At 45.9% G+C, this 22,307-nt stretch overlaps 1 protein-coding gene across 4 annotated transcripts in view; it reads left to right on the top strand.

Annotated features, from left to right (window-relative positions):
* Window positions 1–19,569, top strand: part of p2rx1 (purinergic receptor P2X, ligand-gated ion channel, 1) — a 92,775-nt gene extending 73,206 nt beyond the window's left edge. Inside the window, exons 9-12 of one of the 4 annotated variants that reach the window (XM_068007932.1) lie at window positions 5,359–5,449; window positions 10,969–11,034; window positions 18,691–18,804; window positions 19,042–19,569. In XM_068007932.1, coding sequence (XP_067864033.1) covers window positions 5,359–5,449; window positions 10,969–11,034; window positions 18,691–18,804; window positions 19,042–19,050 — 280 coding nt within the window. In that variant the 3' untranslated portion in view covers window positions 19,051–19,569. Of the gene's footprint in view, window positions 1–5,358; window positions 5,450–10,968; window positions 11,035–18,690 lie in introns of all 4 variants that reach the window. The other 3 variants (XM_068007931.1, XM_068007929.1, XM_068007930.1) reach the window with 3 other exon arrangements.
* The last annotated feature ends 2,738 nt before the right edge of the window (window positions 19,570–22,307 follow it).

The raw sequence follows: 22,307 nt of genomic DNA, 5'->3' as shown, positions 1-22,307 counted from the left end.
TCTTGTTATGGAAGCCCAATGTCCCATTATTCTTATTGATTGTTTTTTTTGTCCACCTGCGATCTAGCGATCTGACTGATTCACCAAGACTCCTAAATCCATTTGTTCCCCTCCCCGCTCTCCAGTGATTCTCTATTTAGATTGTATTTCCATCTGCCATTCTTATGTCCAAAGTGCATTACTTTGTGCTTTGTTGTGCTTTTGTTCTGCCCACTCTCTGTCCTGCTGCAATTTTCTGCTCTGTTTGCCACAATTTACTGTACCTTCCAGCTTAGCATGATCTGCAAACTTTGATATACTCCCCTCTGTTCCCAAATTCAGGTTATTTATACATGAAATGAAAAGTTTAGGGCCCCAGCACTTATCCTGGACGACAACTCTAGTCACTTCAGGCCAATCTGAAAATCTCCCTTTTATTCCAACTCTCTGACTTCTGTCTCTCTAACAGCTTCCCATCCATTGCATAAAACCTGCTTCCAATTCCACACCACCCAATTTTAGCTAGTAGTCTCTTGTGTGGAACCTTTTCAAATATCTTCTGACAATCCACGTACGGGGCATTCCTTGATTCAGGGCTTCTGGGATTTTGTTAAGGGACACCACTAGAGTAGTTTGATATGACCTACCTTTCAGAAAGTTATGCTGATTCTCCTTAATCAAACTATGCATTTGCAAATAATCCTTTACTCAGTCCCTGGTAATGGATTCTAGTAATTTCTCTATTACTAATATTAAGTTTACTGGTCTGTAGTCACTTGGTTAATGCCTTCCTCCTTTTTGAATAATGTTCTAACGCGTTTACTTTCCAATTTTCTGATACAATTCCCAAATTCAGCGAGCTTTGGACGATACTAATGCAACCCAAATTTCCTCGGCTATTTTCTTATGGGTTCAGATGGAAACCATCCGGGCCTAGAGAACTGTTTGGTTTCAATCCCGTTATTTTATCCATTGCAATTTTTATGTTTCTACCATTACATGTAAGCTCATTCCCTTCATTAATCTGTACCTCTGGTATTAACATACTAATAAAAATCTTTTCTATTATCTTAATACCAAATCAAAGGAAGGCAGTGAGTGACTAGCGCTATGGGCCGTTTTGGGTGTCTCCGCCTGGCATAAACAGGATGGCAGTGGCCTGAAAGCGGTGTCGGTCACTTACCCCTCCGATTACACTAGTGCTGCGACCATCAACATTTTGGGTAGGGTCCTGAGATGGGTGGCCACTTGTAAAATGCAGATCAGTTGCACAAGACTGAGATTGCAATTTATGAGGTATATTTGTACCAGCGTTGAGCAACCTAACCAACGGTCCTTAAAGGGACTGCTGGGGAGCATTTAGAAAATGGCCAAACTTATTTTTTTTAGCTTTTATTTTTGTGGGGCCAGGAGGAGCAGAAGTGCACACATTCTGCCCATTAGTACAAAATTTGCATCAGGGTCCTCTTGATGACATGGGAACCCTGATATGAATGGGCCAGAGGCTCCTGCCTGTTACCAGCAGACGCCTGGGCTTCCCATTTCAAGGCCCCCACCAAAATAGCGGGGACCTGTGGGAATGGGGCTGTAAATGCGGCAATGCAATTTTCATCATGCGCCCGGCAGGAGGGGGAATGAAAATTGACCCCATGGTGTTTAAAGTAATGGAGGGAATTTACAAGGGTCGTTGAGGAACAACTCTTCCGTTAATTAGGAGAATAGGAACAAAGGAGCAGGAGTGGGCCATTCAGCCCTTTGAGCCTGTTCTGCCATTCAATTAGATCATGGATGATCTGTATCTTAACTCCATTTACCTGCCTTGGTTCCGTAACCCTTCATAACCATGACTAACAAAAACCTATCAATCTCAGTTTTGAATTTTTCAATTGACCCCCAGCCTCAACAGCTTTTTGGGGGAGAGAGTTCCAGATTTCCACTACCACTTGTGTGAAGAAGTGCTTCCTGACATCCCCCCTGAATGGCCTAACGGCTATGGCCCCGTGTTCTGGACTCCCCCACCAGAGGAAATAATTTTTTTTCTATAAACCCTATCAATTTCTTTAATCATCTTAAACACCTCAATTAGATACTCAAGGGAATACAAGCCTAGTCTATGCAACCTGTCCTCATAATCTAGCCCTTTTAGCCCGGGTATCATTCTGGTGAATCTGGATGGACCCCTTCCAAGGTCAATATATCCTTCCTGAGGTGCCCAGAACTGAACCCAGTCTCCATTTGGGGTCTAACTAGAGCTTTATGTAACTGTAACATAACTTTTACCCTTTTATATTCCAGCCCCTTTGAATCCAGAACAAAGGGACATAACCCTAGAATTTGAACAGAGCTGGTTAAAGACAGACCTAGAAAACATTTCTTTGCACAAAAGGTTGTAAAAAATATTCTCCTCGCTGCTTCAGAAGGACATAGATTGAGGTGTTTTCAAAGGGATATACTTGGAAAGTAATAAAGGGATATGGGGTATCAGTTAGAGCTGCTATGATTGACAACAGGCTCGATATGCTGAATAAGAACATAAGAACATAAGAAACAGGAGCAGGAGTAGGCCAATCGGCCCCTCGAGCCTGCTCCGCCATTCAATAAGATCATGGCTGATCTGATCCTAACCTCAAATCTAAATTCATGTCCAATTTCCTGCCCGCTCCCCGTAACCCCTAATTCCCTTTACTTCTAGGAAACTGTCTATTTCTGTTTTAAATTTATTTAATGATGTAGCTTCCACAGATTCCCGGGGCAGCAAATTCCACAGACCTACTACCCTCTGAGTGAAGAAGTTTCTCCTCATCTCAGTTTTGAAAGAGCAGCCCCTTATTCTAAGATTATGCCCCCTCGTTCTAGTTTCACCCATCCTTGGGAACATCCTTACCGCATCCACCCGATCAAGCCCCTTCACAATCTTATATGTTTCAATAAGATCGCCTCTCATTCTTCTGAACTCCAATGAGTAGAGTCCCAATCTACTCAACCTCTCCTCATATGTCCGCCCCCTCATTCCCGGGATTAACCGAGTGAACCTTCTTTGTACTGCCTCGAGAGCAAGTATGTCTTTTCTTAAGTATGGAGACCAAAACTGTATGCAGTATTCCAGGTGCGGTCTCACCAATACCTCCCTGTTTTTATATTCTATCCCCCTAGCAATAAAAGCCAACATTCCATTGGCCTTCTTGATCACCTGCTGCACCTGCATACTAACTTTTTGATTTTCTTGCACTAGGACCCCCAGATCCCTTTGTACTGCAGTACTTTCAAGTTTATTGCCATTAAGATAATAACTTGCTCTCTGATTTTTCCTGCCAAAGTGCATAACCTCAAATTTTCCAGTATTGTATTGCATCTGCCAAATCTCCGCCCACTCACCCAGCCTGTCTATATCCCCTTGTAGGTTGTTTATGTCCTCCTCACTCTCTACTTTCCCTCCCATCTTTGTATCATCTGCAAACTTTGATATGTTACACTCGGTCCCCTCCTCCAAATTGTTAATATAGATTGTAAAGAGTTGGGGACCCAGCACCGACCCCTGCGGAACACCACTGGCTACTGGTTGCCAGTCCGAGAATGAACCATTTATCCCAACTCTCTGCTTCCTGTTAGATAACCAATCCTCCACCCATGCCAGAATATTATCCCCAATCCAGTGATTCTTTATCTTGAGCAATAATCTTTTATGTGGCACCTTGTCGAATGCCTTCTGGAAGTCTAAATACACTACGTCCACTGGTTCCCCTTTATCCACCCTGTACGTTATGTCCTCAAAGAACTCAAGCAAATTTGTCAGACATGACTTCCCCTTCGTAAAGCCATGCTGACTTTGTGCTATTAAATTATGTTTATCCAAATGTTCCGCTACTGTCTCCTTAATAATAGACTCCAAAATTTTACCCACCACAGATGTTAGGCTAACTGGTCTATAATTTCCAGCCTTCTGCCTACTACCCTTTTTAAATAAGGGTGTTACATTAGCAGTTTTCCAATCTGCTGGGACCTTTGCCGAGTCCAGAGAATTTTGGAAAATTATTACCAAAGCATCCACAATCCCTACTGCCACTTCCCTCAAGACCCTAGGATGGAAGCCATCAGGTCCAGGGGATTTATCCGCCTTGAGTCCCATTAATTTACTGAGTACCAATTCCTTAGTGATTTTAATCGTATTTAGCTCCTCCCCCCCTAGAGCCCCCTGTTTGTCCAGTGTTGGGATATTCTTAGTGTCCTCTACCGTAAAGACTGAAACAAAATATTTGTTCAGCATTTTTGCCATCTCCATGTTTCCCACCATTAATTTCCCGGTCTCATCCTCTAAGGGACCTATGTTTGCCTTAGCCACCCTTTTTCTTTTTATATAACTGTAGAAACTCTTGCTATCTGTTTTTATATTTTTTGCTAATTTATTTTCATAATCTATCTTCCCTTTCTTAATCAATCCTTTAGTTACTTTTTGCTGTCTTCTGAAGGCTTCCCAATCTTCTATCCTCCCACTAAGTTTGGCTACCTAAGAATGGCCTACTCCTGTTTCTATGATTTAAATGTAGATGCATATGGTCCCCATGACGTTTTGTTTTAGAGACTTGTTACTGGTAATGGTTCCAAATTTTGCGATGTGTGGACAATGAGCTTGGTCCAAGTGGAGTCTTAGCTTGTATTGGTTTCTGAGCGGGCTGAAATTGAGCAAACTGTGTCAGCTGTAAGTCCCCTGTACTGCATTTATCAAGCCCACCTCAGCACAATTTGGTGCAGGAACACGATGGCAGCAAAGGTTATCCCGACAGAGCAACACATGCTACACGTGTTACTTAATAAAGGCTTCACAAGCTATTGGCATAGGGTCTGTAAAGTTGATGTGAATAATTTCTCTCATGCTGGTCAGCCGTGGCCCTGTGGGTAGCACTCTCACCTCTGAGTCAGAAGTTTGTGGGTCAAGTCCAACTCCATCGATTTGAGCAAATAATCCAGGCTGACACTCCAGTGCAGTACTGAGGGAATGCTGCGCTGACAGAGGCGCTGTCTTTCAGATGAGATGTTAAATCGAGGTTCCGTCTGCCCTCTCAGATGGGTGTAAAAGATCTCATGGCACTATTTCAAAGAAGAGCAGGGAAGTTATCCTGGTGTCCTGGGCCAATATTTATCCCTCAACCAACATCACTAAAAACAGATTATCTGATCATTGTCACTTTGTTGTTTGTTGTGTGTAAATCGGCTGCTGCGTTTCCTACATTGCAACAGTGAGTACACTTCAAAAGTACTTTATTGGCTGTAAAGCGCTTTGGGACATCCTGAGGTTGTGAGAGGCGCTATATAGATGCAAGTCTTTCTTTCAAGCTCAACCTGAGTTCAATAACATATCAAAGTCCCATATTTCTTTCAAAGGTATGCCAAAAACTACATGGAAAATGGCACGGAAATGAGAGATCTTTACAAGGTCTTTGGAATTCGGTTTGATGTCATGGTCCATGGAAAGGTGAGGTATTTTTGGGTGATGATTTATGCTCTTCGAGGTGAAGGGTGTCAGTGCTGGGGAATGGAATTTTCATCAGGCACTCCCAGGGCAATTATAGCATAGGCAGAGGAAGGGTAAATCACTTTCTATATTCTCCCAATGATATATCTTTGTTTTTCCCATTACTAAATCTTTGTAAATTTTTTATTTATCACATCAGCCATTCTTATGAGTAAGTTTGCTAAATTGTCGGCAGTTTTCTTCTGGGCCAGTTGCTACTCGGACCTGAGATGGGGTTGCTGGGACTCTAAGAACCAAGAGACAACTTTCATCTCATTAACCAGGACTGGAGTCAGATACAGGTCCCAGTAACGCTAACATGGTGCTACTGCATCAAACACTTTTAATCTATGATTTTAACTTGAGAGAATCATTTGTTTCAGATTCATTCCTCATTATAGGCAAGTAAAAAACCTTCTCGATATGAACTGTTACGCTTTTGGGGTTTTTATGTTCAATTTCTTTGGATTCAGTGTCACCAACCACTCCTCTAAGTGAATCTCATGTCTCCTACAAACAAGGTGTGGAGATAGGGTGAGCCTTTACCTGACCAATATCTAGGTGAACGTAATGAGACCTGGGATCAGACAGCGAACGTTTGCTACTCTACTCAGCTTAATGTGTACTCCCCAGCTGCAGGAGGTGGATGATTATACACTCCACCTGACTAATGCTCAGGCTACAAGTCAAATTTATTTAACATTAACCAGTTAAATGAACAGTACTCAATACAAACGGGATACTTATAGTCATTTCTAAACTTTACACTCATCTATCAAATGCCAAACCAACAAAGGAGTGTGTTACCTCGCAACATAAATTGATGTTTGAAACATGGCCGGTCACTTCTTACATGAAAAAGTGTTACCATGGAATCACGTATTTAGCTCAGTCTCTCTTCTGGCTTCAAACTAACAGCTGAGCTCTGAGCCACAGAGCTTTCGGTCAAAGGGACGACAAAGAACCATTGGCCCCGCCCCTCCCACAGATCCAACCCACGTCTTCATCCCACACACAGCTGTCAATCAAAACCTCGACCACAGGACGTCAATTACCTTGAATGGGATGGCTTGATTCATTGATCCATGCCAAATATTTTAAATTACCTGCTAAACGGGTCCCCATCCAGGTATAATGCTAACAATCAAAGCATCCATGTGAAGGCCTTCTTGAACTATGCGTGTCCATTCTTGCCCTGAGGTGTGAATATTAGCCAGACTGTGATATAAAGTCCCTACAGTTTGCAATATCTTATCTTCATCGTGTGTCTACTCTGGCTAGCTAAGAATTGAATAAATACTCCAACAAAGTCACAAATGCTTCATTTTTGTCACATCAACTTTCTCCTCCCACCTTTGATCCTCCTCCTCCACACTTTGAACAAAATTCTAAATCCAAGACAAATGACCTGCTCCAAAGTCTCTGCTAAAACTGATCTCTCACATCTGCTGGGAAGTGTGCGAGAGTGACTCCGAGTGTGTTATCTTACTCCTTTGTAGAAGCTCCACACTCAGTCCCCCCCTCAGTGGCACAGCTAAGATTAGCCACTTGGATATGGGCACAAACCCATTTGGGGGCACACTTTATTGAAGCAGCAATACATTCTGCTTCCCATCCCATAGAAGTAGTTTAAGGGGGAGAAACATTCTGTGAGGTACAACTCTTCCACATATGCCTCAATATTTTTAAACAGATAACCTTTGAGTGTTAAAGAACAAAATTATACCTTAACACATGGAGACTGGATATTATAGGGTTGGGTGGAGCAGGTGCACTTGCTCAGGTAATGTTGGTCACGGTGTCTATCCCTTAAATTGGCATCTTCCTGTTTCTGGATGCTGGATGAGAGAGTTGTCCTATGAGGAGAGATTGAGTAGAAGGAGCCGATATTCTCTGTAGTTTCGAAGAATGAGAGGTGATCTCATTGAAATGTATAAAATTCTATTGTCTCCTCTCTATTCCCTGTTCATTACCAGGATATATCTATCCTAATCTTGCTATGTAACCATGCCTATGTAATTTGAGTTTGCGTGGGCATTTTGGCTGCCGCTCCGGACCTGAGCCCATCATTTCTATTTCCCCTGTGGATTCTGCCAGCAGGTCTGCTATCACCAACCCTCTCCGCATCTCCCTCCAGAATGTCTGTTCACTTGTCATCCATGGGCTTATTGTGGATGATTGCATTGACAACATGGCCTTGACGGAAACCTCATGTGATGACACCTTCCCCCTTAAAGAAGCCTCCCCGCCTGGCTATATCTTCCACCTCCTGCCCCACCCAGACTGCCGCGGTAGCAGTGTGGCCCGTATCACCAAATCACACCTTGGTCTGTCCCTCTTCTCCTCGGGCACCTTCTCCTCCTTTGAGCATCTCACCTTGTTCCACTCCTCTCACCTCTCCTTTAAAATCCTCGTTCTCTGCCGCCCACACAAGTACCGCACCAAGTTTCTCACTGAGATATCTTCACTGCTTTCCTCCCTCAGCCTCTGCACCGAGCGACTTCTCATCCTCAGTGATTTCAACCTCCATCTCAACTCATCATGCTCTCTCTCCTCTGAGTTCACTGCCCTCCTATCCTCCCTTAATCTCTCCCTCCATATAAACTCCCCTACACATATTCATGGCAACCCCCTCGACCCTGCCATCTCACGAGGCCTCTCTACTCCCATCATGTCAATCACAGTTAAGGTCATCTCTGATTACTTCCTTGAATCCCTCTCCACCCACATCCCACTTCCCCCTCCAACCCTAACTCCTTCTGTGTCCACCCCTGGAAAAAGCTCTTCCTCCAAGTCACTTACAATGGCACTTTCAAATTCCCAACTCTCTATCCTTTGGCCCTCCGTTCACCATGATATTTCTGCAGCTACCGATCTGCTCAATCACACCTTCACCTCCACCTTTGATGCCCTTGTCCCCATTAAAACTATTACTCTCTCTCACCCTGGTCATTCCCCTGGTACGGCCCTCAGCTCCTCTCCCTTAAGTCCATGGGATGCAGACTTGAACATTTATGACGGACAACTGGTTTAGCCATTCATCGCCAGATCTGGCTGGACCACATAAAGCACTATCGGGTCCTGCTCTCCTCTGCCAAAACTGCTCACTATTCCAGGATCATCCTGGAATGCAAAGATATCCCCGGCTTCTTTTCTCCACTACAAACCGTCTTCTTAAATCCCTCTCTCCTGCCCCCTCCACCCTCACCTCCAACAAGTGCGAGGAGTTCATGGACTGCTTTGTCACCAAGATTGAGACCATCCATTCAGCTGCCTCCCTCCCTTCCCCTAGCCCACCGAGCCAAACTTCCCCTACGGTTCACCCCTGCCCTAGCCCTGAACTTGCATCTTTCTCTAGTTTCTCTCCTATCTCCCCTCATGCCCTCTCCGAGCTCATCTTGTCCATGAGACCTATGTCCTGCTCTCTTGAACCTATTCGCACTAAATTGCTGACCACCCAACTTTCCTTCCTGGCCTCCATGTTAGCTGATATTGTTAACGGTTCCCTTTCCTTCTTGCACTGTCCCCCTCCCCTTTAAATCTGCTGCAATCACCCCCTCCTCAAAAAACCCACCTTGGCCTCTCTGTCCTTGCAAACTATTGCCCAATCCCCAACCTCCCTTTTCTCTCCCAAGTCCTTGAACGTGTTGTCGCCTCCCAAATCCGTGCCCATCTTTCCCATAACTCCATATTTGAATCATTCCAGTCAGGTTTTCGCACCTGCCACAGTACTGAAACATCACAAATGACATCCTGTGTTACTGTGACCGTGGTAAACAAACTTTCCTCATCCTTCTCGACCTGTCTGCTGCCTTTGACGTGGTTGACCACACCATCGTCCTCCATCGCCTCTCCTCCATCGTCCAGCTGGGTGGGACTGCGCTCGCCTGGTTCCATTCTTATCTATCCAGTCGTAGCCAGAGAATCACCTGCAATGGTTTTACCTCCTGCTCTGAAGTCTCCCAAGGATCTATCCTGGGCCCCCTCCTATTTCTCCTCTACATGCTGCCCATCGGCGATGTCATCCAAAAACACAATGTCAGATTCCACACGTACACTGATGACACCCAGCTCTACCTCAGCACCACCTCTCTCAACCCCTCCACTGTCTCTCATTTGTCACACTGCTTGTCCAATGAGCAGAAATGTCCTCCAACTAAATATTGGGAAGACCATTGTCTTTGGTCCCCGCCACAAACTCCGTTCCCTAGAATTGACCCCATCCCTCTCCGTGGCCACTGTCTCAGGCTGAACCAGACCGTTCGCAACCGTGGCGTCCTATTTGACCCTGAGATGAGCTTCCGACCCCATATCAGCTCCATCACCAAGACCGCCTACTTCCACCTCGGTAACATCGCCCCTCTCCGCCCCTGTCTCAGATCATTTGATGCTGAAATCCTCATCCATGCCTTTGATACCTCTAGATTGAACTATTCTAACGCTCTCCTGTCCGGCCTTCCATCTTCCACCCTCTATAAAGATAAGCTCAGCCAAAACTCTGCTGCCCGTATCCTAACTCGCACCAAGTCTCGTTCTCCCATCACCCCTGTGCTCGCTGACCTACGTTGGCTCCCGGTCCAGGAACGCCTCGATTTTAAAATTCTCATCCTTGTTTTCAAAATCCTCCATGGCCTCGCCCCTCTCTAGCCCTGTAACCTCCTCCAGCCCTACAACCCTCCGAAATCCTTTCAATTCTGGCCTCTTACACATTCCCGATTTTAATTGCTCCACCATTGGCGGCCGTGCCTTCAGCTGCCCAGGCCCTAAGCTCTAGAATTCCCTCCCTAAACCTCTCTGCCTCTCTACCTCTCTCTCTTTCTTTAAGACTCTCCTTAAAACCTACCTCTCTGACCAAGCTCTTGGTCACCAGCCTTAATATCTCCTTATGTGGCTCTGTATCAACTTTTGTTTGATAACGCTCCTGTGAAGCACCTTGGGACATTTTACTACATTAAAGGCACTATACAAATGAAAGTTGTTGTTGTTGTCTAGAGCAGTTCTACTGACCCCACAATTAAAAGTAAAAAACTTCCCTGTTTGGGCCTCTTCACATTCCCCGCTGGTTCCAATTCTCTTCTGCCTGGTGGGAAAACCAACTTCACTGCTCAGGCCTGAGTTAAAATCGCAGTCAGGGCCCAATGACATCATCAGGTCCCAATCTGCATATTTAAAGAAGGTCCCCACCGGCTTTGTGCGGGCAGTCCACCCATCCAAGCCTGAGTAAAAACGGTGGTCCGCGGAATTCGGCCGGCTTTCCGGCAGGTCAGTATTCAGTATCCAGCGGGCCGGAAGGGTTAAAATTCCCCTCTTAGTTTTACAAGGGTTAAATATATACTTTGGGTATATTTTATATTTTTTCTGAATAACTATTAATCTTCTTTTGTCAAAATAATCAAACAGCCTCCAGTATAATGTATAATAGTTCATTAGTGCTCTAGATCAGGCAGTTGCTTACTCACCTTGTTTGTCTGTTTAACCAGGCAGGTAAATTTAACATAATTCCGACTGTGACAACTATTGGTTCTGGAATTGGTGTGTTTGGTGTGGTAAGTAAAAGTACTAGTTAATCTTAAAATTAGAGCTAGGCTGTTCAGGAGCGAAATCAGGAAGCACTTTTTCACACAAAGGGTGGAAATCTGAAACTCTCTCCCCCAAAAGGCTGTGGATGCTGGGGGTCAATTGGAGCTTTCAAGACTGAGATCGATAGACTTTTAGCTGATGTAGTTTCTTTTCATGTAGAGAGCTCCATTAATATTTGATCTCCTCAATAAAAAGCAATTTTTGCTTTGTTGCTTAAAAGTTAATAAACTCTTCTCACATTTTCAAAGCCTGCATGAAGCCTTATGCACATTTCTTAACAATAGACGAGGCTGACTAGGTCAATGCAACCTGCAGACAGGAAGGTCCCATCTCCATGGCCTGGTGCGGGCTGACTTAGTTCATCTCAATCTGGGCACTGATGGGGATGCTAAAATTGTCCTGAGCTAAAGTTCTAACCTTGGGCAAAAAGCCAAATTTCCTGATTATGCTTCGACTGGTGGGAGGGTCGGTACCCAGAGGACACAGATTTAAGATAATCAGCAAAAGGACCAGAGGGGAGATGAGGAGAAATCTTTTTACTCAGCGAGTTGTGATGATCTGGAATGCGCTGCCTGAAAGGGCGGTGGAAGCAGATTCAATAATAACTTTCAAAAGGGAATTGGATAAATACTTGAAAAGGAAAATTTTGAAGGACTATGGGGACAGAGCGGGTGGGTCTGGGTGGGGGTGCGTGGGACAGCTCTTTCAAAGAGTCAGCACAGGCACAATTGCTGAGTACCATAGAATTGTAGAAAAATAACCTCTTTCTACAATTCCATGGTACTCAGCAATCTCTACTAAAAAAAATACATTTCTGGGCATTGAATGAGGACAGGGTTGGATGAGGCTTTAATGGCTCTTTTAGTTGAACAGTTTTCCAATACTGCCCCATCTGGCCTCACACATGAAGAACGGCCCCTTTGGTGAGGTGATGGAGGACCACCAGCAGTTTGGCTTGAACCCGAGGATGAATGAGTGCCTTCAGGGTTAAATTATGAGGACAGGTTGCATAAATGGCTTCTATTCCCTGAGTTTAGAAGATTGAGGGGTGATCTGATCAAGGTGTTTGAAACAATAAGAGGACTCGATAGGATAGATACTTTTTCGTCAGGTGATAAATCAAGAATGAGGATGCACAATCTTAAAATTAGAGCGAGGCCATTCAGGAAACATTTTTTCACACAAAAGATACTAAAAATCTGAAATTCTCTCCCCCAAAAGGCTGGGGGTCAATTGGACCTTTCAAGACTGAGATCGATAGATTTTTGTTAGGTAAGGGTATCAAGGGATATGGAGCAAAGATGGTTAAATGAAGTTGAGGTACAGATCAGCCATGATTAGATTCACTAAACTGATTAGGTTCACTAGATTGATTCCTGGGATGAGAGGGTTGTCCTGTGAGGAGAGATTGAGTAGAATGGGCCTATACTCTCTGGAGTTTAGAAGAATGAGAGGTGATCTCATTGAAACATACAAGATTCTGAGGTGTCTTGACAGGGTAGATGCTGAGAGGTTGTTTCCCCTGGCTGGAGAGTCTAGAACTAGAGGGCATAGTCTCAGGATAAGGGGTCGGCCATTTAAGACTGAGACGAGGAGAAATTTCTTCACTCAGAGGGTTGTGAATCTTTGGAATTCTCTACCCCTGAGGACTGTGAATGCTCAGTCATTGAATATATTCAAGACTGGGATCGATAGATTTTTGGACTCTAGGGGAATCAAGGGATATGGGGATCGGGCAGGAAAGTGGAGTTGAGGTCAAAGATCAGCCATGATCTTATTGAATAGCGGAGCAGGCTCGAGGGGCCGTATGGCCTACTCCTGCTCCTATTTCTTATGTTCTTATGACCTGATTGAATGGCAGAGCAGGCTGGAGGGGCTGAATGGCCTCTTTTTGTTCCTACTGTTCAGGAAAGAAGAGAAAAAGTAGCTCAATTGTAGGTCAGCAAAATTCTAAAAAGAGATCATTTTTATTTCATTAATGTAGAGAGTTGGGGGGGTAATTGTAATCATGTAAAATGGACAAAATTGAATTAGCTTCCTGTTAGACTCCACACCTGATTTTCCCATCGATGTCAATTGAAGGAGAAATGGGATGGGGTGTTTACTGGGCAGCCAATTCAATATCGCCCATTTTCTATTATCGCCCAAAATTAAAATGACTCCCATTGTATTTTCCAGATTATTTATTTATTTTTTTATTCGTTCACGGGATGTGGGCGTCGCTGGCAAGGCCGGCATTTATTGCCCATCCCTAATTGCCCTTGAGAAGGTGGTGGTGAGCCGCCTTCTTGAACCGCTGCAGTCCGTGTGGTGACGATTCTCCCACAGTGCTGTTAGGAAGGGAGTTCCAGGATTTTGACCCAGCGACAATGAAGGAACGGCGATATATTTCCAAGTCGGGATGGTGTGTGACTTGGAGGGGAACGTGCAGGTGGTGTTGTTCCCATGCGCCTGCTGCCCTTGTCCTTCTAGGTGGTAGAGGTCGTGGGTTTGGGAGGTGCTGTCAAAGAAGCCTTGGCGAGTTGCTGCAGTGCATCCTGTGGATGGTACACACTGCAGCCACAGTGCGCCGGTGGTGAAGGGAGTGAATGTTAAGGGTGGTGGATGAGGTGCCAATCAAGCGGGCTGCTTTATCTTGGATGGTGTCGAGCTTCTTGAGTGTTGTTGGAGCTGCACTCATCCATCACACTCCTGACTTGTGCCTTGTAGATGGTGGAAAGGCTTTGGGGAGTCAGGAGGTGAGTCACTCGCCGCAGAATACCCAGCCTCTGACCTGCTCTCGTAGCCACAGTATTTATATGGCTGGTCCAGTTAAGTTTCTGGTCAATGGTGACCCCCAGGATGTTGATGGTGGGGGATTCGACGATGGTAATGCCGTTGAATGTCAAGGGGAGGTGGTTAGACTCTCTCTTGTTGGAGATGGTCATTGCCTGGCACTTATCTGGCGCGAATGTTACTTGCCACTTATCAGCCCAAGCCTGGATGTTGTCCAGGTCTTGCTGCATGCGGGCTCAGACTGCTTCATTATCTGAGGGGTTGCGAATGGAACTGAACACTGTGCAATCATCAGCGAACATCCCCATTTCTGACCTTATGATGGAGGGAAGGTCATTGATGAAGCAGCTGAAGATGGTTGGGCCTAGGACACTGCCCTGGGGCTGAGATGCTTGGCCTCCAACAACCACTACCATCTTCCTTTGTGCTAGGTATGACTCCAGCCACTGGAGAGTTTTCCCCCTGATTCCCATTGACTTCAATTTTACTAGGGCTCCTTGGTGCCACACTCGGTCAAATGCTGCCTTGATGTCAAGGGCAGTCACTCTCACCTCACCTCTGGAATTCAGCTCTTTTGTTTCATGTTTGGACCAAGGCTGTAATGAGGTCTGGAGCCGAGTGGTCCTGGCGGAACCCAAACTGAGCATCGGTGAGAAGGTTATTGGTGAGTAAGTGCCGCTTGATAGCACTGTCGACGACACCTTCCATCACTTTGCTGATGATTGAGAGTAGACTGATGGGGCGGTAATTGGCCGGATTGGATTTGTCCTGCTTTTTGTGGACAGGACATACCTGGGCAATTTTCCACATTGTCGGGTGGATGCCAGTGTTGTAGCTGTACTGGAACAGCTTGGCTAGAGGCGCAGCTAGTTCTGGAGCACAAATCTTCAGCACTACAGCTGGGATGTTGTCGGGGCCCATAACCTTTGCTGTATCCAGTGCACTCAGCCGAATCGTGATATCACGTGGAGTGAATCGAATTGGCCGAAGACTGGCTTCCGTGATGGTGGGGATATCGGGAGGAGGCTGAGATGGATTATCCACTGCGGCACTTCTGGCTGAAGATGGTTGCAAACGCTTCAGCCTTGTCTTTTGCACTCAAGTGCTGGACTCCGCCATCATTGAGGATGGGGATGTTTGCAGAGCCTCCTCCTCCCGTTAGTTGTTTAATTGTCCACCACCATTCACGACTGGATGTGGCAGGACTGCAGAGCTTTGATCTGATCCGTTGGTTGTGGAATCGCTTCGCTCTGTCTGTAGCATGTTGCTTCCGCTGTTTAGCATGCATGTAGTCCTGAGTTGTAGCTTCACCAGGTTGGCACCTCATTTTTAGGTATGCCTGGTGCTGCTCCTGGCATGTTCTTCTACACTCCTCATTGAACCAGGATTGATCCCCTGGCTTGTTGGTAATGGTAAAGTGAGAAATATGCCAGGCCATGAGGTTACAGATTGTGCTGGAATACAATTCTGCTGCTGCTGATGGCCCACAGCGCCTCATGGATGCCCAGTTTTGAGCTGCTAGATCTGTTCTGAATCTATCCCATTTAGCACGGTGGTAGTGCCACACAACACGTTGGATGGTGTCCTCAGTGCGAAGACGGGATTTCATCTCCACGAGGACTGTGCGGTGGTCACTCCTACCAATACTGTCATGGACAGATGCATTTGCGACAGGTAGATTGGTGAGGACGAGGTCAAGTAAGTTTTTCCCTCGTGTTGGTTCGCTCACCACCTGCCGCAGGCCCAGTCTTGCAGCTATGTCCTTCAGGACTCGGCCAGCTCGGTCAGTAGTGGTGCTACCGAGCCACTCTTGGTGATGGACATTGAAGTCCCCCACCCAGAGTACATTTTGTGCCCTTGCTACCCTCAGTGCTTCCTCCAAGTGGTGTTCAACATGGAGGAGGACTGATTCATCAGCTGAGGGAGGGTGGTAGGTGGTAATCAGCAGGAGGTTTCCTTGCCCATGTTTGACCTGATGCCATGAGATTTCATGGGGTCCAGAGTCAATGTTGAGGACTCCCAGGGCCACTCCCTCCTGACTGTATATCACTGTACCGCCACCTCTGGTGGGTCTGTCCTGCCGGTGGGACAGGACATACCCAGGGATGGTGATGGAAGAGTCTGGGACGTTGGCTGAAAGATATGATTCTGTGAGTATGGCTATGTCAGGCTGTTGCTTGACTCGTCTGTGGGACAGCTCTCCCAATTTTGGCACAAGTCCCCAGATGTTAGTAAGGAGGACCTTGCAGGGTCGACTGGGCTTGGTGTTTTTTTGCCGTTGTCGTGTCCGGTGCCTGGTGGTCCGATGCCGGGTGGTCCGTCTGGTTTTATTCTTATTATGACTTTTCGTAGCGAGATTTTACAACTGAGTTGCTTGCTAGGCCATTTCAGAGGGCAATTAAGAATCAACCACATTGCTGTGGGTCTGGAGTCACATATAGGCCAGACCGGGTAAGGGCGGCAGGTTTCCTTCCCTAAAGGACATTAGTGAACCAGATGGGGTTTTACGACAATCCGGTAGTTTCATGGCCATCATTACTGATACTAGTATTTTAATTCCAGATTTTTATTTAATTAATTGAATTTAATTAATTAATTGAATTTAAATTCGCCAGCTGCCGTGGCGGGATTTGAACTCATGACTCTGGATTTTAGTCCAGGACTCTGGATTACTCGCCCAGTAACATAACCACTATGCTACCATACCCGGTAGCATAGTGGTTATGTTATGATGAAGCCCATCTTTTTTTAACATAACAATTCCAAGTTCTCAAAGCAGGAGAGCAATCCTCTGTCCTTCATAGTCTTCCTCTGTTCCTCAGCTTACCCAAACAACTGTTTGCTTAATCGATATTGGGGGTAATATATTTGCATGGTTAGAGGATTGGTTAATGGACAGAAAACAGAGTAGGGATAAACGGGTCATTTTCAGGTTGGCAGGCTGTAACTAGTGGGGTGCCGCAAGGATCAGTGCTTGGGCCTCAGCTATTTACAATATATATCAATGACTTAGATGAGGGGACCGAATATAATGTGTCTAAGTTTGCTGATGATACAAAGCTAGATGGGAAAATAAGCTGTGAGGAGGACGCAAAGAGTCTGCAAAGGGATAGAGAGAGGTTTAGTGAGTGGGCGGAAAAGTGGCAGATGGAGTATAATGTGGGGAAATGTGAAATTATCCACTTTGATAGGAAGAATAGAAAAACAGAATATTTTTTAAAGGGTGAGAGACTAAGAAATGTTGATGTTCAGAGGGATTTGGGTGTCTTTATACACGAAACACAGAAAGTTAACGTGCAGGTACAGCAAGCAATTAGGAAGGCAAATGGTGTGTTGGCCTTTATTACAAGGGGGTTGGAGTATAAGAGTAAGGAGGTCTTGCTGCAATTATATAGGCCTCTGGTGAGATTAAACCTGGAGTACTGTGTACAGTTTTGGTCTCCTTACCTAAGGAAGGATATACTTGCCTTAGAGGGGGTGCAATGAAGGTTCACTAGATTGATTCCTGGGATGAGAGGATTGTCCTATGAAGAGAGATTGAGTAGAATGGGCCTATACTCTCGGAGTTTAGAAGAATGAGACGTGATCTCATTAAAACGCATAAAATTTTTAGAGGGCTTGACAAGCTAGATGCTGAGAAACGATTTCCCCTGACTGGAGAGTCTAGAATTATGGGTCATAGTCCCAAAATATGGGGTCGGCCATTTAGGACCAAGATGAGGAAAAATTTCTTCACTCAGAGAATTGTGAATCTTTGGAGCTCTCTACCCCAGAGGGCTGTGGATGCTCAGTAGTTGAGTATATTTAAGACTGAGATCGATGGATATTTGGACACTAAAGGAATCAAGGTATATGGGGATAGGGCGGGAAAATGGAGTTCAGGTAGAAGATCGGCCATGATCTGATTGAATGGTGGAGCAGGCTCGAGGGGCTGTATGGCCTACTCCTGCTCCCAATTCTTCTGTTCTTATGTTAACTCTTCCACCATCACAAATCCTCCTCCTCAGGACCTCCTCTGCTGTAATTAGAACCAATTTATACTAGGGGTAATACTGCAATCCTGCGTTCCAGGGAGCACGGATTAGAGATAGACCTGTGCTCTGACCTGTGCTCCCTGCAAACATGGTCTCCTGCTGGGAGCATGGAATTGAAGCATTGCCTCTACAGTTTGCTTGATTGATAACAAATATCTTAGTTAGACAGCCAGCCCATCAAATGGGCAACAATCACAAATATTTTGAGGAGTGTTATATGCGTAAATGGAGCAAGCCTTTGGCTTACTGGTAACATTCCCACCTCTAAGCCAGAAGGTGAAGAGTTCGAGCCCCACTCCAGACTGCCCCAGCAAGTGGAGACTAGAATATGGTCTCAATCCTGGGTTGACATCCAACGGGGGGCTCGTGCCCAGATGGAGTGACCACTGACTCAGGGGTAATATTCCCAACTCTAAGTCACAAGGGTTGGGTTTGAGCCCCACTCCAGACAGTCCCCACAAGCGGAGACCAGAACACCAGCTCTGAATACTGGGCTGATGTCCGGCGGGGGTACTCATGTCTGATGAGCGTGGGTGGTACCCTCTCGTTGTAAAGGGTAGGTGGGACTCTTTATCCTTGGTTCCAGCCCACCAAGGAGAAGGTACACTGAAGATAAAATCCGTGAGGAAGACAACAGGAAACCACCTCAGCTACTCTTCCCTGGTAAGTGGCTCGTGTGTGAGACTTGAGTTAAGATCTGACCCTAGTGACAGAACACAATGGACATAAAGGTGGGCATCTTTTGAAACGTGATAAGGTATTGTAACACTGAGAGGGTGAATTCTTTTTAATGAACTGCTTTCTTCTTTAAAGGCAACTGTTGTGTGTGACTTGGTGTTGCTTCATGTCCTTCCAAAACGAAACTACTACAAACGAAAGAAGTTCAAGAATGCAGAAAAAGAAACAATTCCATCAACGCCAGCAGAAGTGAGTGAAGATTGGATGAGGAGTCTGGCAGCAGCCTCCCCAAGATCATCAAACACAATAAAAGACACATTTCATTTAACTTGATTTACATTTGGAAAACCAAATATTCTTGGTTGAAATGTTTAAAAGATTACATTTACGTCCTGCCTATTTAACCCAATATGATTGATTAGTGGGACGACAATATTTCCTCCTCAGCTAATTAATTAATGCTATTGGGTTTTCTTTCTAAAGCAGATCAAATAGTAACAAGGGAAGCTGGGAGAGGATACTCCTCCCCAGCCCGAAGAGGCGTCTGAAAAGAATGAGCACATCCATGAGATCTGGACCTCCTACACGTCAGACAGCGCTCTTCCAGTTCAAGTACAGCTGACAATAACATTGACACATAGCAGGACCATCCTCTAAATCAAGGCCTTAGGACTACTTAAAGAGGAAGGAATGTGTAGCAGAGTGCTGTTTGCTCAAAGAACTTCTCTCTCCCTTTTATAAACGTTTACAATGGACCACTCCAGGGAGACGTCCTGTAATTGGCATCAGCAGAGAGACCCACCAGGCAGGGAGACCCTACATGGGGATATCCACAATAGCAATAATTTTTTCGATAAAAAGGGGGAGGGCTTTGAACGCCAGTACAAGAGTACTCTCCGTACACTTCCCTTCCCGAATGCTGCTCTTCATCACCGTATTAAAAGTCTCCAAGTGCTTATCTTAGCATTCACAGAAATTATGTGACTTGTTCTTAATAAAAAAAGTTCAGTCAAACTCTACTCAGTTACTTATGCACATAAGCAACAAGCTGGTGTTCCATGGGCCGATGCAACCTGATTTTTTTTTATATATAGCAGCTTATCACTTCTCTCACAAACGTCTCAGGACGTTTTTTTAAACAATGAATTGTTTTGAAGTGAGTTGCTGCTGTAAGCAAAGAGGGCAGCCATACTGCACACAGCATGGACACCAAAAAGGAACAAGAGGAATTTTAAAAATTTATTTGATCTCAGGATGTGGGCGCCGCTGGCAAGGCCGCATTTATTGACCCTCCTTAGTTGCCCTGAGAAGGTGCTCGTCTGCCAGCTCCTTAAATTGCTGCGGTCCTTGTGGTGATGGGGCTCCCACAATGGTGTTAGGTAGAGAATTGCAGGATATTAAACCAGTGATAATAAAGGAACGGTGATATACGTCCAAGTCAGGATGGTGTGTGACTTGGAGGGGAACCTGGAGGTGCTGTGCTTGTCCTACTCAGTGATCGCAGGGGAGAGCGGTCCTCTCAAAATAACCTTGGTGAGTTACTGCACTGCATCCTGTAGATAGGACATACTGCAGTCACAGTGCGCCAGTGGTAGAGAGGGTGGATATCGAGTCCCGTAACAAGGGCGTCAATAAAGTGAACAGCTCTATCCTGGATGGAGTGGATCACCTTGAGCTTTGTTGTGGATGCACCATCACACTCTTGACTTGAGCCTTGTAGATGGTGAAGAGGCTTTGAATGGTCAGGAGGTGAACCACTCATCATGGAGTCCCCACCCTTGTCCTGCTCTTGTAGCCACTGTGTTGATATGGCAGATCCAGTTAAATTTCTGGCCAATGTCAACTCTTAGGATGTTGACAGCAGGGGAGGGGGCAGTGATGGTGATGCCATTAAAGGTCAGGGTGAGGTGGTAGTTGCCTAGCAACAATGTGGTAAGAACGTTACCTGTCACTTGTCAACCCAAGGCTGGATGTTTTTTTTTGTTTGTTCATGGGATGTGGGCGTCGCTGGCAAGGCCAGCATTTATTGCCCATCCCTAATTGCCCTTGAGAAGGTGGTGGTGAGCCGCCTTCTTAAACCGCTGCAGTCTGTGTGGTGAAGGTTCTCCCAAAGTGTTGTTTGGTAGGGAGTTCCAGGATTTTGACCCAGCGACGATGAAGGAACGGCGATATATTTCCAAGTCGGGATGGTGTGTGTCTTGGAGGAGAACGTGCAGCTGGTGTTGTTCCCATGTACCTGTTAGCCTTGTCCTTCTAGGTGGTAGAGGTCGTGGGCTTGGGAGGTGCTGTCGAAGAAGCCTTGGCAAGTTGCTGCAGTGCATCCTGTGGATGGTACACACTGCAGCCACAGTGCGCCGGTGGTGAAGGGAGTGAATGTTTAAGGTGGTGGATGGGGCACCAATCATGCGAGCTGTTTTGGCCTGGATGGTGTCGAGCTTCTTGAGTGTTGTTGGAGCTGCACTCATCCAGGCAAGTGGAGAGTATTCCATCACACTCCTGACTTGTGCCTTGTAGATGGTAGAAATGCTTTGGGGAGTCACTCACCGCAGAATACCCAGCCTCTAACCTGCTCTTGTAGCCACAGTATTTATATGGCTGGTCCAGTTAAGTTTCTGGTCAATGGTGACCCCCAGGATGTTGATGGTGGGGGATTCGACGATGGTAATGCCGTTGAATGTCAGTGGGAGGTGGTTAGACTCTCTCTTGTTGGAGATGGTCATTGCCTGGCACTTGTCTGACGTGAATGTTATTTGCCACTTATCAGCTCAAACCTGGATGTTGTCCAGGGCTTGCTGCATGTGGGCACAGACTGCTTCATATCTGAGGGGTTGCGACTGGAACTGAACACTGTGCAATCATCAGCGAACATCCCCATTTCTGACCTTATGATGGAGGGAAGGTCATTGATGAAGCAGCTGAAGATGGTTGGATCTAGGACACTGCCCTGAGGAACTCCTGCAGCAATGTCCTGGGGCTGAGATGATTGGCCTCCAACAACCACTACCATCTTCCTTTGTGCTAGGTACGACTCCAGCCACTGGAGAGTTTTCCCCCTGATTCCCATTGACTTCAATTTTACTAGGGCTCCTTGGTGCCACACTCGGTCAAATGCTGCCTTGATGTCAAGGGCAGTCACCCTCACCTCACCTCTGGAATTCAGTTCTTTTGTCCATGTTTGGACCAAGACTGTAATGAGGTCTGGAGCCGAGTGGTCCTGGCGGAACCCAAACTGAGCATCGGTGAGCAGGTTATTGGTGAGTAAGTGCCGCTTGATAGCACTGTCGACGACACCTTCCATCACTTTGCTGATGATTGAGAGTAGACTGATGGGGCGGTAATTGTCCGGATTGGATTTGTCCTGCTTTTTGTGGACAGGACATACCTGGGAAATTTTCCACATTGTCGGGTAGATGCCAGTGTTGTAGCTGTACTGGAACAGTTTGGCTAGTTCTGGAGCACAGGTCTTCCGCACTACAGCCGGGATGTTGTCGGGGCCCATAGCCTTTGCTGTATCCAGTGCACTCAGCCATTTTTTGTTATCACGTGGAGTGAATCAAATTGGCTGAAGACTGGCTTCTGTGATGATGTCGTCCAGTTCCTGCTATAGGCTGGAATGGGATGCTTCATCATCCCAGGAGTTATGAATGGCGCTGTAGAATCATCAGCAAATAGCTTCACTGACCTTACGATCGAGAGGTCTTTAATGGAGCAGCTGTAGATTGTTGGGCTGAGGACACTTCCCAGAGGAACTC

This window comes from Heptranchias perlo, chromosome 28 (assembly GCF_035084215.1).
Source record: "Heptranchias perlo isolate sHepPer1 chromosome 28, sHepPer1.hap1, whole genome shotgun sequence".
NCBI classification, from domain to species: domain Eukaryota; kingdom Metazoa; phylum Chordata; class Chondrichthyes; order Hexanchiformes; family Hexanchidae; genus Heptranchias; species Heptranchias perlo.
This window is presented reverse-complemented; position numbering and strand designations above follow the sequence as displayed.